The following is a 14472-nucleotide window of genomic DNA, read 5'->3' as shown; positions in this document are numbered from 1 at the left end:
TCAAACCGTGGCTGATACTTTTTGACCAATCCCCTGCCATGTCTCAGAGCTTTTACTTAATTCAAACCAATCCCCTGCCCTGTCTCAGCTGTTCTGAAAGCTGATTGGCTGGAAATAAACAGATTGAAAACTGCATTTTGCAAGCTGCTGAAATTCAGGGCATTACTGTGCCCGGAATTTTAACCAATCAGAGAGCAGGGTATTCAATAATGCCCTGAATTTTACTGCTTTAGCCTATAATAAACTGTATTCTCTTTTAGACAAATAGTCAACCTGTGCTCCAGAATGTTAAGCAGGAAAACAACTTGGCAAGGTAAATGGTATACAAGGTATTTAAGAAATCCCTCTGAGCAAGGCATTACTGTCCAATAACACCCTGGCTGGAAGATTTTGGGTTAAACCCAGCCAGGGTGTTATTGGACAGTAATGCCCTGTTCAGAGGGGATGATTACTCTTACAGGCTACATTTACAGTATGCTTTTTTTTTATTTCAAACACTCTACAACCACGCTTTCGCTACACACACCTCTCCGCGCACTACAGGCCCTACTCTTGCTCTGTACGCACGTGCGCGCGCGCGCGCGCGCGCACACAGTCACTCTCCTCCCTCTGTGTTTCTCCTGTGTTGCAGTCTCATACGCGGGGAGGGGTCAGGGCCTGATTGAAAGTTCTCCGTGACAAACTGGGGACCTAATATTTCTGAGATGTTATGTTGTATTGCTGTTACTGTATTCTTTCAGTTCAATAACGGTGAAAGTGGAGCCTGGAGATCAAGACTTCGTTCGTGTGCAAAAAGAGAGTAAGGGAAAAAAAAGAGCAAGGAAAGAAGAAGCAGCAGAAGAGGAGGAAGATTTTAGGTATCATTGGTTCCAGCACTAGAAACAGAGTTCTGATTTACAAACAGATCCCTAATGTGCAGTATTACTTTATATCTATGCTTGAACAGTATAGGACAGCACGACATGCTGGTTAGGGGTATGGGTTACACCAGCGGTGCGCAAACTCCCAGCGCCCCCTTTACCTGCTGCCTCCTCTGTCGCGCCCACCCTCGCCTCTAATAATGCGTCAAATGACGCTGCGGGGTCATGTGACCCACGGCGTCATTTGCCGTCACGTCTCCATGGTAACGCGCGTCATTTGACGCCGCGTGGACAAGAAGCCGGTAAGTAAATTTACAGAGGCCTCACGCTCTTAGCGTGGGGCCTCTGTAACCGCTGTGCAGCCTGCGCCCCCCAATAAAGTCTCCCACAGTTTGCGCACCGCAAACGTGTAACAGTTACACTATAGATCCGTGTAAACGTTACACTATAGATCAATATTGCGGTTAAAGGGCCAGTTTGGAGCAGGGTGGTCCCCTTGCTTTTAATCTGCTTTCTCTTAATGCTGGTAAAATGTGAAAAGGTTTAGGCCTCGGGCATGGTCAGCGCTTATGCGCTGACCCGTGCTGAGGCGTGCTGCTGCTCGGCACTGAGCCCCTGCAGCCGCAATGAGAGCGGCTTTAGCAGGGGCTCGCGCACGCGCCCACACGCTTGGGGAAGCGTGTGTCTGACGGAGTTTTGAAATTTGGCGCTCACCGGAGCGCAGGGCCGGTCACGTGAGCGGTTCGCCCAATGAGGGCGAACCAGCTCCATGACGTCACTGGCCCACCCCCAGACCCGCCCCTGACACGCCCACGGACGGTGCGCTGTGTAAGGCCAAGGAAAGCACCGCTTTCCCTGAGCCTCAGCGCGCCTCCGCACTGACAAACCTACTATGTCCCAGGCCTTAGAGTTGTGCCAGCAAACAATATTATGTTGCAATTTGAAAAGCCTCCTATAATGGTTCTGTCCCATTACTGCAGGAATCTGACATTATTACATGACCTGTTAGAGCAGAATCCCATTGGGATACAGTACTTCCAGTTCATGTACCGTAGGTCTTGCCAGAATAGGGATTCTGGGTTTCAGTTCAGAATATGATCAGTTCTTCTAGTAGAATTTAATCATCTCGTTTTCATGGAAAGCATAGTGAATCGTGCTATGCTTTTTATTTACGATCTATATAATCCTCCAATGTATTTTGTTGAAGATCTGATCACTTCACGAATGTTGGTATCTCGCGGCATCGGAAATAAACAGACTCTTTAGAAGTGGGGAGCCACATACAGCAAAAACACCACACACTTTTAATGGCAAAATAAAATAATCCAAAACTGAAAATAAGAGAGAGCTGTCACTACACGAGGATTTTCATTTAAATTGGCCCTAATGCTTTAAAGAAAATCTATTTTGCCAGACGCTGGAAAATAGAAACTGTATGAGTTTTTTTTTTTTGACCGAACGATATTCATGTCATTTAAATCCGCTTAATGCAATCTATTTTTTGCATTATTGAAATTCAACACATGGGGAATTTCTGATAAAAAAATAACACATACTCTTTGTCTTTGCAGATCGAAGAAAAAGAAAATAAAAACAGACCGTGAAAAGAAACAAAAACTCAAGGAGAATCAGAATGCCGAGGTGAGAGCTTGTTACATTCTAAAGTAAATAGCAAATTACAGGTAAGATTTACTATTCTATTTAGTGGTGTGTAAGGTGTGTGTGTGTATATCAAAGTGTGTGTGTGTGTGTGTGTGTGTGTGTGTGTGTGTGTGTGTGTGTGTGTGTGTGTATTATACATTTTCTATACGAGCTATTGAGTGTTGGCTTTTTCTGACTTCTGCAGTTTTTGAAATTTGCTGATTTTTCATTCACCCCTCCCCCCCAACATTATTTTAACCATCAAATACAAAGATGCTCCTCAAACCCGTCAGCTGCATGTTGCAGTTGTCCCCAGCTTCGCCTCCCACCTGAAGTGCTTGACTTTGCTTATTTGTTTTGGGGAGAGCCTGGTAGAGGCTATACGGATGAATATCAACACTTTGTTGAGCACACCAATGCATGTCTCGTGGGTCAGGACAAAATGTTGGCACTTGTGAGGTCCAGTAGACAGGGCTGCAACAGGGGGGGGGGGACACAGGGACTAGTGTCCCGGGCCAGGTGGCTACGGGGGGGCATGCCAGCCGGTGCTGGAGATTTTTGTCCGGCTGCCGGTCCTCTCGTTACCTCCCCAGCTGCGGGCCTCCCCTCAATGTCCTGCGCCGAGCCTCTGATGTCGGCGCACGCCTTGCATGAGAGAGCGGCTTGCGTGAGACCAGTGTGGGAGGCCCGCAGCTGGGGAGAGCCGGGGCCCGGTGGCAACGAGAGGACCGGCAGACGGACAAAGGGTGGGGGGGTTCTTGTATGTATTTTGGGGCGTGGGGGTCTTTTGTGTATGTACTTGGGGGGGGGGGGTGTATTTTTGTGTTTTGGGGGTGGGGGGAGCATTATGTATTTGGGGTTGTTTTTTGGTATTTGTATTTTTTATGGGGGGGGGGGGATTGTGCGTGTGGCCGAGGAGGAGGGAATGAGTGTATAGAGTGGGGTTAAGGGAGCAGGATTGAGTGAGGGGGGGCAATTTGATGTAGGTGGGGGAGATGAAAGGAGGTGTGAGAGAGGGAGTGAGGGAAAAGGGGAGAGAGTGAGACAGGGGGTGAGAAAAATACATGGGAAGAGGGGGAAATAAGTGTGAAATTGGGGAGGCTCGTAAGACTGCCGACACGGGCGGGGGGAAGCAGGAAAATCTGTTGCCGGTCCTGACAGTAGATACCATTACTGTTTTACTTGTTTCCAGAGGAGATCACGTTCACAGCCATGAACATGAGTGGAATAAGATTCAGTTGAGGCGGTGGGAGGGAAGGTTGCTGCCCTGTGGTCATTCGCTGTCATTCCTAGACCATCTATGTCGAAAATGAGTTCCAATTAGAAATCTGTCTGATGTTTACTAAAAGCAATACGGTTGACATCCAGGCCAAGCTTGCAGCAAAAAAGTTCAATGGGAATATAGGAGTTTTCTACAAAACAGTAATATATTGTAGTATGAAGCAGTTGTGTACAGTTAACTATAGGCCTAATTGTACAAATCCCGGCTCTAATTGGTAAAAATTCCAGGCAGTAATTGTCATTACAATGCCAAATCAGAGCAGGAATGTCTTGGCTTACCTTGCTGCTGCAGGTTAATTTAACTGAACAATAGGAAACAATTGTGATCATATTGCAAAATACAGTCAACTGGAACAAAGAAAATCTATGTTGGAAAAGTTTCATCCCAAATCTGCTGTGCATTGCTATTTCACAAATGTATTGTAACCACAAATAAATTGGCAAAAAATGAGTACTAATGTATAGTTGGGACATTTGCAGGGTAACTTACTGAATTTTAATATATGTTGAACTGCACCTTTGCTTGTGAAGGGGTCTGCACTCCACCTTTCCACAAAGCTTATTTATTTTGTAGTCCATCAAATTACTCCAAAAAGGGCACAGTTTATCACAAAGTAATGGGACTAAAAAAAATAGATGCAGAAGAACACACAAAAGGCACACGGGAGAGGCACGTTTAATGAGTTATGTAAGCTCTTCATAATGTCTGGAGTCTTTTATTTCCTCTGCAAAACCCCCCAATTTGTACTCACTTTGTACAAGTGTTTTCCGTGTCGGACAAAGGTTTATAGTTTCCCCCAGAAGTTAATGCTTTTTAATAATATGTCATGCCATGTAAGGCATTAAGAAAATGAATCTGGCAAGCCTGCTATTGCTCCTAAATGCAACGTGCAGGGGCAAAAATATTTAAGCTAGAAAACCATACGCACCATGTTTCTGAGTCAAAAGAAAGAAATGTCCATTATTTCTACAGCCATGGCTGGCTTGCCATGTTTCTTAATGTTCATGCTTTCTGAAGTGAAGCTCCTAACTGTTCTTTTTTTACTTGTACGAGTCATTTAAAAGTACAAAGCTTGTGAGAACAAGCCAAATGTTTTGCAGAACATTTTCTCTTGCATAAAAAAAGTTTTCATTTTACAGAAGAAAACGCATTTCTTAAAAAAAAAAAAAAATTGTGCTATTTGGACTTTTATAATCTGTTTATGGCTTTTTCAGCATGATTATTCTTGAAAATAAAACTAAAACTCTAGCGATACATATATAGCGGTATACTGTGCGTGTATATATACAATAAAGAATTATTAATCAATTATTTACCGAATATACTTTGGTAAAGTGCAAAGTGTCTATTGTGAGATATACTAGGAGCGCCAGATATAGATTTTAATAAAGATTAAGAATATTATTTTAATATATTTAACTTTTTATATATGAAGTGAAAAAAACATGAATAAATGATGAAAACCGGTGGTGTGTGTGTGTGTGTGTGTGTGTGTGTGTGTGTGTGTGTGTGTGTGTGTGTGTGTGTGTAGAGCACGCACATTTTAAGTGAAACTTCTTTGTGTCACTGTTTTGTCACAGAAATTGTATTTGTGATGGTTATAAAATATATATGTACTAGCTGAGAAACCCGGCGTTGCCCGGGATGTGAAGTGTGAATAAGTATGTGTAAATGTTGTATGTGAAAGTTGTAATGTGATGCCAATGTTATGTAATATTAGTTAGAATTGTGTTTGTAAATCAACAGTAGTAGAAAGCACATGTATATGAGGGCAAATGTTTGAAGTGTATGTTAGTTGTTACGGTAGTTATTTTTGAAAATGTTATTGTTGGAAATGCTTCTTGAAAGATGTGAATGTCCATTGTTGAGAGGAGTGTATGTGATGTAATGTTAGATTTGTTGTTGACCTATTGTGTATTCCGTTGTGAGTTGTTTGTTAGCATTGTGTGCGTGGATTTCAATGTGTGTGAAATGGGTGTGTGCATTGTGTGGTGCAGTACATATAATTTGTGTGTGTGTGTGCGTGTCACGTTCATTGTCAGGGTGTGTATGTTTTGTTTTGCGAAGGTGTTTTTTGGGTGGCATGTTTTGTGTTGTGAAGATGTGTGTTTGGTGTTGTTGTTGTGATGTGCGTTATTGTAGGTGTTGTAGAGGTGTTGTGTGTGTGTAAGTTGTGATGTGTTGTTAAAAGTTGTTGATGTGTGTGTTGAGGTAGGTGTTGTGTGTGATGTTAGTGAAGTGTTTCAGTGCGATTGTGTTTACAATACTTCCTGATGTTGTTGTGTCAAGGCGCAGTTCGATCCAATGATTGTATTGTGTGTTTTGGCACAGCGTTGAAGCGTCGAGGTGTTGAAGGCATCCGGTTGTGGTCTGTGAAAAGTTTGTAAATTGATAAAGTGTGACAGTATTGAGGGGTATTTATTTGTGTTTGGTGTGCGTTTATGTAGGTGTTGAAATGTTGTGTGTGTTTTTGTTTTGTGTTAATGTTGGCTGTGTGTGTGGCAGAATAGTGTGTGTATGTAATTATTGTGTGTGATTGTTGATTGTGTGGGGTGTGTGTGTGAGTGAGTGTGTGATGTGATAGTGAGTGTGTGGTGTGTGAGTGTGTGTGTCAGTGTTGGTTAGTTGAGTGTTTGTGTGCAATAAATTAGACAGATGTGTAAATAGTAATGTTTTGTGTAAAATATGTTATTGAAAGGAAGAGGTGATTTATTGTGCTAGGTGTGTTAGTAGCGGAGGTGTTGTGTTGTTGTATATGTTTGTGTGTGGTGGGATGTTGATGTGCAATGGGAGTGGGTGGTGAGACGTGTAAATGTGCATTGTATTCAGTGTAGTGTGTATGGTGAAGGGTAGGTAATTGGAACAGTGGGTTGGGTGTGTGTGTTTGTTTAGTGGTGGTTGTGTTGTGTGTGGTAGTTAAGGTTATGTTGAAGTGTTGTTTTGTGTGTTGTATCAGCAGAGGAGGTTGGTGTGTGTGTGTGAGTACGTGTGTTGCGTGGTTGAGGGCGTGTGTGTGTGCATGTGTTTGTGTATTTGTGTGTGTGTTGTGTGTGATGGTGTGTGGTGTGTGTGAGAGCATGTGTGTATGTGGCGTGTGTGATGGCATGTGTGTGTGTATGACGCATGTTGTGTGTGTGACGTGTGTGAGTGCGTGTTGTTGGTCATAGACATGTTGTAAATTGCATGTTTTTGAGTGTAGTGTGTGTATTATGAGGGTGAAGGTGAGGTGTGATTTGTTGTTATGTGTGGCATAGAATGACAGGATGTTTGTGTGTGTGTGTGTATGAGGGGGTTTTGTGTGGGTGAGTGTTGTGTGTGAGTGGTGGTGTGAGAAGTGTTTTAGAATAAATTATACAGACAGTGAAATTGTTAGGAAAACATATTTTATTGTAAGGAACAGCTGAGTTTCAGTGGTAGGTGTTGTCATACAGTGTGTGAGGTAGCAGGAGTGACATTGGTGGCATGCTGTTTGACTGTAGTCCGCGGCGTCGCGGTCCGGTTGCGGAGGGAGATGTGTGAGGTGCAGGAGATGTCAGGCGTGCTGGTTGTTCCGCGGGAGGTAGAGTGTGTGAGGTAGCGGGATAGCGGGAGTGACATCGGTGGCATGGTGTGTGGTGTGTGTGAGAGCATGTGTGTGTGTTGCTGGTGTGTGATGGCGTGTGTGTGTATGAGGCATGTTGTGTGTGTGACGTGTGTGAGTACGTGTTGTTGGTCATACACATGTTAAAAATGGCATGTTTTTGAGTGTAGTGTGTGGCATAGAATGACAGGATGTTTGCGTGTGTGTGTGTGTGTGTGTGTATGAGGGGGTTTTGTGTGGGTGAGTGTTGTGTACATTATACAGACAGTAAAATAGTTAGGAAAACATATTTTATTTCAACGAACATCTGATTTCCAGTGGTAGGTGTTGTCATACACTGTGTGAGGTAGCGGGATAGGGGGAGGAACATTGGTGGCATGGTGTGTGAGTGTAGGCCGCGGCCTCGCGGTCCGGTTGCGGTAGGGAGCTGTGTGAGGTGCAGGAGATGTGGCGTGCTGTGCGGTCCGCGGGAGCTACACTGTGTGAGGTAGCGGGATAGGGGGAGGGACATCGTTGCCATGGTGTGTGAGTGTAGGCCGCGGCCTCGCGGTCCGGTTGCGGTAGGGAGATGTGTGAGGTGCAGGAGATGTGAGGCGTGCTGTGCGGTCCGCGGGAGCTACACTGTGTGAGGTAGCGGGATAGGGGGAGGGACATTGGTGGCATGGTGTAGCGGGGTAGGGGGCCTCGCGGTCCGGTTGCGGTAGGGAGATGTGTGAGGTGCAGGAGATGTGAGGCGTGCTGTGCGGTTCGCGGGAGCTACACTGTGTGAGCTAGCGGGATAGGGGGAGGGACATTGGTGGCATGGTGTAGCGGGGTAGGGGGCCTCGCGGTCTGGTTGCGGTAGGGAGCTGTGTGAGGTGCAGGAGATGAGGCGTGCTGTGCGGTTCGCGGGAGCTACACTGTGTGAGGTAGCGGGATAGGGGGAGGGACATTGGTGGCATGGTGTAGCGGGGTAGGGGGCCTCGCGGTCCGGTTGCGGAGGGAGATGTGTGAGGTGCAGGAGATGTGAGGCGTGCTGTGCGGTCCGCGGGAGCTACACTGTGTGAGGTAGCGGGATAGGGGGAGGGACATTGGTGGCATGGTGTAGCGGGGTAGGGGGCCTCGCGGTCCGGTTGCGGTAGGGAGATGTGTGAGGTGCAGGAGATGTGAGGCGTGCTGTGCGGTTCGCGGGAGCTACACTGTGTGAGCTAGCGGGATAGGGGGAGGGACATTGGTGGCATGGTGTAGCGGGGTAGGGGGCCTCGCGGTCTGGTTGCGGTAGGGAGCTGTGTGAGGTGCAGGAGATGAGGCGTGCTGTGCGGTTCGCGGGAGCTACACTGTGTGAGGTAGCGGGATAGGGGGAGGGACATTGGTGGCATGGTGTAGCGGGGTAGGGGGCCTCGCGGTCCGGTTGCGGAGGGAGATGTGTGAGGTGCAGGAGATGTGAGGCGTGCTGTGCGGTCCGCGGGAGCTACACTGTGTGAGGTAGCGGGATAGGGGGAGGGACATTGGTGGCATGGTGTAGCGGGGTAGGGGGCCTCGCGGTCCGGTTGCGGTAGGGAGATGTGTGAGGTGCAGGAGATGTGAGGCGTGCTGTGCGGTTCGCGGGAGCTACACTGTGTGAGGTAGCGGGATAGGGGGAGGGACATTGGTGGCATGGTGTAGCGGGGTAGGGGGCCTCGCGGTCCGGTTGCGGAGGGAGATGTGTGAGGTGCAGGAGATGTGAGGCGTGCTGTGCGGTCCGCGGGAGCTACACTGTGTGAGGTAGCGGGATAGGGGGAGGGACATTGGTGGCATGGTGTAGCGGGGTAGGGGGCCTGGCGGTCCGGTTGCGGTAGGGAGCTGTGTGAGGTGCAGGAGATGTGGCGTGCTGTGCGGTTCGCGGGAGCTACACTGTGTGAGGTAGCGGGATAGGGGGAGGGACATCGTTGCCATGGTGTGTGAGTGGAGGCCGCGGCCTCGCGGTCCGGTTGCGGGAGGGAGATGTGTGGCATGGAGGGGAGGGGGGGTTTGAAGAGGCAGTCTGCAGTGTTTGGTGTTGTGTGAATGTGTGTGTGTGCTGTGTTTGTGCGTTGTGTGTAGATTCTGTACCTCAGTGGTTCCCAAACTTTTTCGGTTCAAGGCTCCCCAAGGCAATCAGAATTTTTTCAAGGCTCCCCAAGGCGATCAGGATTTTTACGCGGCGCCCAAAGTAAAAACAAAGGTGTATATACATACCTAACAGTTGCAGTGCGCAGTTGGTGTCTCTCTCACACACTCTCACTCTCTCTGACCTCACTCTCTCTCTCTGACCTCCCTCTCTCTGACCTCACTCTCTCTCTGACCTCACTCTCTCTCTCTCTGACCTCACTCTCTCTCTCACTCTCTCTGACCTCACTCTCTCTGACCTCACTCTCTCTGACCTCCCTCTCTCTCTCTGACCTCACTCTCTCTCTGACCTCACTATCTCTCTCTGACCTCACTATCTCTCTCTCTCTCTCTGACCTCACTCTCTCTCTCTCTCTCTCTGACCTCACTCTCTCTCTCTCTCTCTCTCTGACCTCACTCTCTCTCTCTGACCTCTCTCTCTCTCTCTCTGACCTCACTCTCTCTCTCTGACCTCACTCTCTCTCTCTCTGACATCACTCTCTCTCTGACCTCACTCTCTCTCTCAGTCTCCCGGTGCTGCTCCTCCAGCGTGCGCGCCGGGCCTCCCTCTCTCAGCGTCGCTGAGCCGGGCTGAACAGATGCACAAAGCCCCTGCATCTATAATCAGCGCTGCTATAGTTCCTCTGGCCTAGGACATAGTAAGCGCTTAGGTGCTGCTGCTCGCTCTTGCTTGCTGCCGCTCGCTCTACCAGGAGCTTTTCGCTGTCCTGGCAGAGGAGACAGCAAGCGCGCTTGGTAGGCGGGTATCACTGTGTGTGTTTGTCACTTGGTAGCTGTGTGTGTGTGTGTGTGTGTGTGTGTGTGTGTGTGTGTGTGTGTGTGTGTGTATTATATAATATTTAAAAATGAAAAAAAAAGACATGTGAGAATAAATTATTTATTAACATTGTGCAACTTTGATAAATATATTCACACGCACACACCACACACATCCATATACACCACACATACATATATACACACACACATATATATATATATATATATATCACACATACATATATATATATATCTATATATACATACATACACACACACACACACACACACACCACACATATATATACACCACACATACATACATACATATATATATATATATACACCACACATACATATATACACCACATATATATATATATATATATATATACACACACACCACACATACACACATATATACACACACACACACACCACACATATATACACACACACCCTGCAGCCCGTTTTTCACACACACACACACACACACACACACACACACACACACACACACACACACACACACACCCTGCAGCCCGTTTTTCTCACACACACACACACACACAACACACACACACCCTGCAGCCCGTTTTTCACACACACCCTGCAGCCCGTTTTACACACACACACACACACACACACACACACACACACACACACACACACACACACACACACACACACACACACACACACACACACACACACACACACACACACACACACACACACACACACACACACACACACACACACACCTTGGTGCTGCTGCTGTCTGGTGGCTCTGCAGTTGCAATGCCGGGCAGGCTGCAGCCCCATTGGATGGGAGCGGTCACGTGACCGCTCCTCTGCTTCCCCTCAGAGGTTTTTTTTTTTTTTAAATGTGCTAGCAGCCCTTGTTTCCCGCTGCTGGCGGCCCTGATCGCGGCGCCCCTCTAGCCAAGCCGCGGCGCACCAGGGCGCCGCGGCGCACAGTTTGGGAAACACTGCTGTACCTGATTCGGCAGTCTGTGGTAGCAGACGTGAAGGTTTTGATAGCTGTGAAGCGTGGCCCCAGCGTTCCCAAAACTCAGTGAGGGGTGGGACAGTGTGGAAGTATTAGGGCATTGGTGTTGGACGCAGGCCAATGAGAGGTGTGCGGGGGCGGGCATTGGACGCAGGCCAATGAGAGTCAGTGAGGGGTGGGACGCAGGCCAATGAGAGGTGTGCGGGGGCGGGCATTGGACGCAGGCCAATGAGAGTCAGTGAGGGGTGGGACAGTGTGGCATTGGTGTTGGACGTAGGCCAATGAGAAGTGTGCGGGGGCGGGCATGGCCTGAGCAGGAGTGACAGGCCCAAGGTCCAATGCGATTGACCCTTGGGACGCAGACATACAGTGATTTCACAAATATATAGTAGATATAAGTGTCAAAAAGGAGAGGTACTGAGCGTGGCATATGTCTACAACAAACGACAGAGAAGCCCAATGCTACATCCAATATGACAAAAATAAACAGTAAAATACTTAGATATTCTCTTGAAAAAGGGTCATTTAGTTTAACCCTTTGGCCAAATCATTGTAACCCTGCGAGCCACGACAAGGCAGACCCAGTTCGCAGGTCCTAAAACTACCAGATAAAATACTAATATATTTCTATTAGGATTAAAATTCTCATTTACCTCTATTAGGAGGGAGAAAGACCAACATTGGATCTACATCCAGTAAAATGAAAAGGACCTGCTGACTTGGGAAGTGGGGAGGGGCAAGCTTCAACCCTGGGAAGGAGGAGCCACTAACCTCCAACAGCGGAGACAGCTGAAAATAAGTTAACAAACACACGGAACCCCAGCAAGCTCTTTTTGGGAACCCCTGAGCCCCACAAAATATACAGTATATGCGCATATGGATAATGTCACCCTTCATCCCTCAAAGGCCATCTTTAAGTTTCTATTCTGGTTGTTTTGTGTGTATTGTTGTATATAAAATAACATAAGATAATACACTTTGGTAATGAATCATTGGTCTTGGGCCAGGAGAAAACAGAGTACATTTAGAATAAGCCATTTTGGAAGTTGACAACTAAGTTTAAGGATTCTGAGACGAGCATTGATTGGCTTTCTATGTGTATGATGTAACCTTATATTTCTTTATTGCGTTATCTTATTCCATTGTATGTATACATTTCTAATTAAAAAAATATATTAAAAAAACAAAGGCTACAATAAGTGAATCATACATAAAAGCATAAGAAAAGGAATCCATGGCCCACAGAGCTTGCACTCTAAGGCCAGGATTCACTAAGCACTGATCAGGGGCATCACATTCTGATCCAGTGTTAACTGTGATTAACGTCAATGGAAGTCAACATCAGTTTGAGGTAGTGGAGCAGCATCCGCAGATGCATAGTGGAGGGACAATCAGACTAAGGATTAGCCTGGAGGTGGGTGGTTAGAGATGGATATATATTGGTACAGCATGTATGTTTCTGCCTTTTCATTGTGTCCTCTCTTCAAAGCAGAAAAAAAAGATAAAGGAAGAAAATGAGAGTAAGCCAAAGAAGAAAACGAAGGAAGAAAGGGATGCAGCTGTTGCTCTCAAAGTAAAGAAAAAGGAGGAGGAGGAGCAGATGCGTTGGAGATGGTAACTATTCTAAAGGAATGAGAACCACCCCTACATGTTTTAGAGCACAAGAGATACCATGGACCCCATTTTCTAAGCGGTACTAATCCATAAGGCACCATATGGCCCATTCACGTGAATGGGCTGTAAAGTGTTTTGTGGTTTTCACAGTGGGGTAAATAATGGTCCCTAGTCAGAATTAATAATCCATGTGATCTCTCGAACAATAATAGAGACATTTGAAACCATTCCTCTGCAGCTTTAAGTTGTTGAGAAATAAGTGGGTCTTGACACAGACATGATACAGCCGTTTTTAGAAAGTTACATTGACTGCCAAGGCTAGCTACAAAAGATTTCACAAAAATACATAAACCTATAGAGCGTTTCACTATGAATGCAGGCAGTCCTCGGTTATCCACCGGAATCCATTCTAGAAGTAGCGTTGGATAGTGAAACCGTTGTAAAGTGAGTCCCATGTTAATCAGTGGCGGTGAGCGTTGGATAACGCATTCAGGCGTCGGAAAACGGCCCATAGGGTTGCGTTGTAAAGCATTGGATATGCCATTCGTTGTAAAGTGTATGATGTTAGAATGCAGATAATGGGAAAGTGATCAGGCCATTTTCTGATTGCTTGACTGGAACTGATGCACTGTTTAGTAACTTTGGGTCCAAGTGAGGTAAAAGGACAACTTTTATCCAAACTTGCAAACGATAAATCTAAAGCAAGACATCTCTCTGAATTTGACCCACGTTCCCATTCTGATGTACATGATTCTGCGATGTTCCTCATTAACCTGGACTGTCCCTAATTCGTTGTTGGGCAAATTAAGTGCAGACTTTAGCTATTTATACACACATATAAAACACTAGCTCTAATACTTTTATCTGACATGAGTTCTCTTTGCTCCTCTGCTGATTTTGTAGCTTACAGATATTGTGCTTATATGACTGCGTGGCTAACACATTAGATTAAAGCAGGTAGTGAAGGAGCGGCAGCTAAAGGTTGCGGGATCATAGTGATGCTTCTTGCATATCAAATAGAGCAGGAGAATATTTCTCTGCTTTATGGTCTGTTTGCAGTTTTACGCACATGCGCACACACACACACACACCTACTGAAAGCAAAGGCGCACAGTCAAATATGTTTACCCATTTCCTGCCAGAGAGGACTGCAACACATTGCTTTTCAGAAGGTACTGTATATGCTGTGGTCCTTTTTTTTTTTTTTTTTTTTTTTTTTTTTAAGAAAATCACAATGGCTGTCAATTGTAGCCACAAACAAAATCAGTTAGTGGTGCCCATGTTACACTTGTGTTTAAAGCAGCAGTCCAAGCTGCTGTATTTTTTTTTTTAATACTTTTTTTCCCCTTTTAATATGTGCATCAATACAATACACACATTGATAAGTAATTAGCTAAGTTGCCGATCGATCCGTTCTCCTGTGACCGATCGGCGAAGATTCGGCTCGGGGGTTCACTAAATGGCTGTCAGTGCAGCAGAAGAGGACTAAAGATGCAAAGTTATGTGGGGAAGATCATGTGGCCAGGCAGTCACTAGATACAATTGGTGCACTCCTAGAGAGAGGGCAGGGCTCAAAAAGGGGTGTGCCAGAGCCTGT

General features: G+C 46.3%; 1 protein-coding gene across 6 annotated transcripts in view; it reads left to right on the top strand.

Annotated features, from left to right (window-relative positions):
* Positions 1–14472, top strand: part of LOC142469922 (DNA topoisomerase I, mitochondrial-like) — a 118676-nt gene that overhangs the window by 62097 nt on the left and 42107 nt on the right. For 5 of the 6 annotated variants that reach the window (XM_075576704.1, XM_075576701.1, XM_075576699.1 and 2 more), the window contains exons 3-6: positions 261–313; positions 741–857; positions 2432–2501; positions 12751–12875. In XM_075576704.1, coding sequence (XP_075432819.1) covers positions 261–313; positions 741–857; positions 2432–2501; positions 12751–12875 — 365 coding nt within the window. The remainder of the gene's footprint in view (positions 1–260; positions 314–740; positions 858–2431; positions 2502–12750; positions 12876–14472) is intronic. The other variant, XM_075576700.1, reaches the window with a different exon arrangement.

This window comes from Ascaphus truei, chromosome 19 (assembly GCF_040206685.1).
Source record: "Ascaphus truei isolate aAscTru1 chromosome 19, aAscTru1.hap1, whole genome shotgun sequence".
NCBI lineage: Eukaryota > Metazoa > Chordata > Amphibia > Anura > Ascaphidae > Ascaphus > Ascaphus truei.
This window is presented reverse-complemented; position numbering and strand designations above follow the sequence as displayed.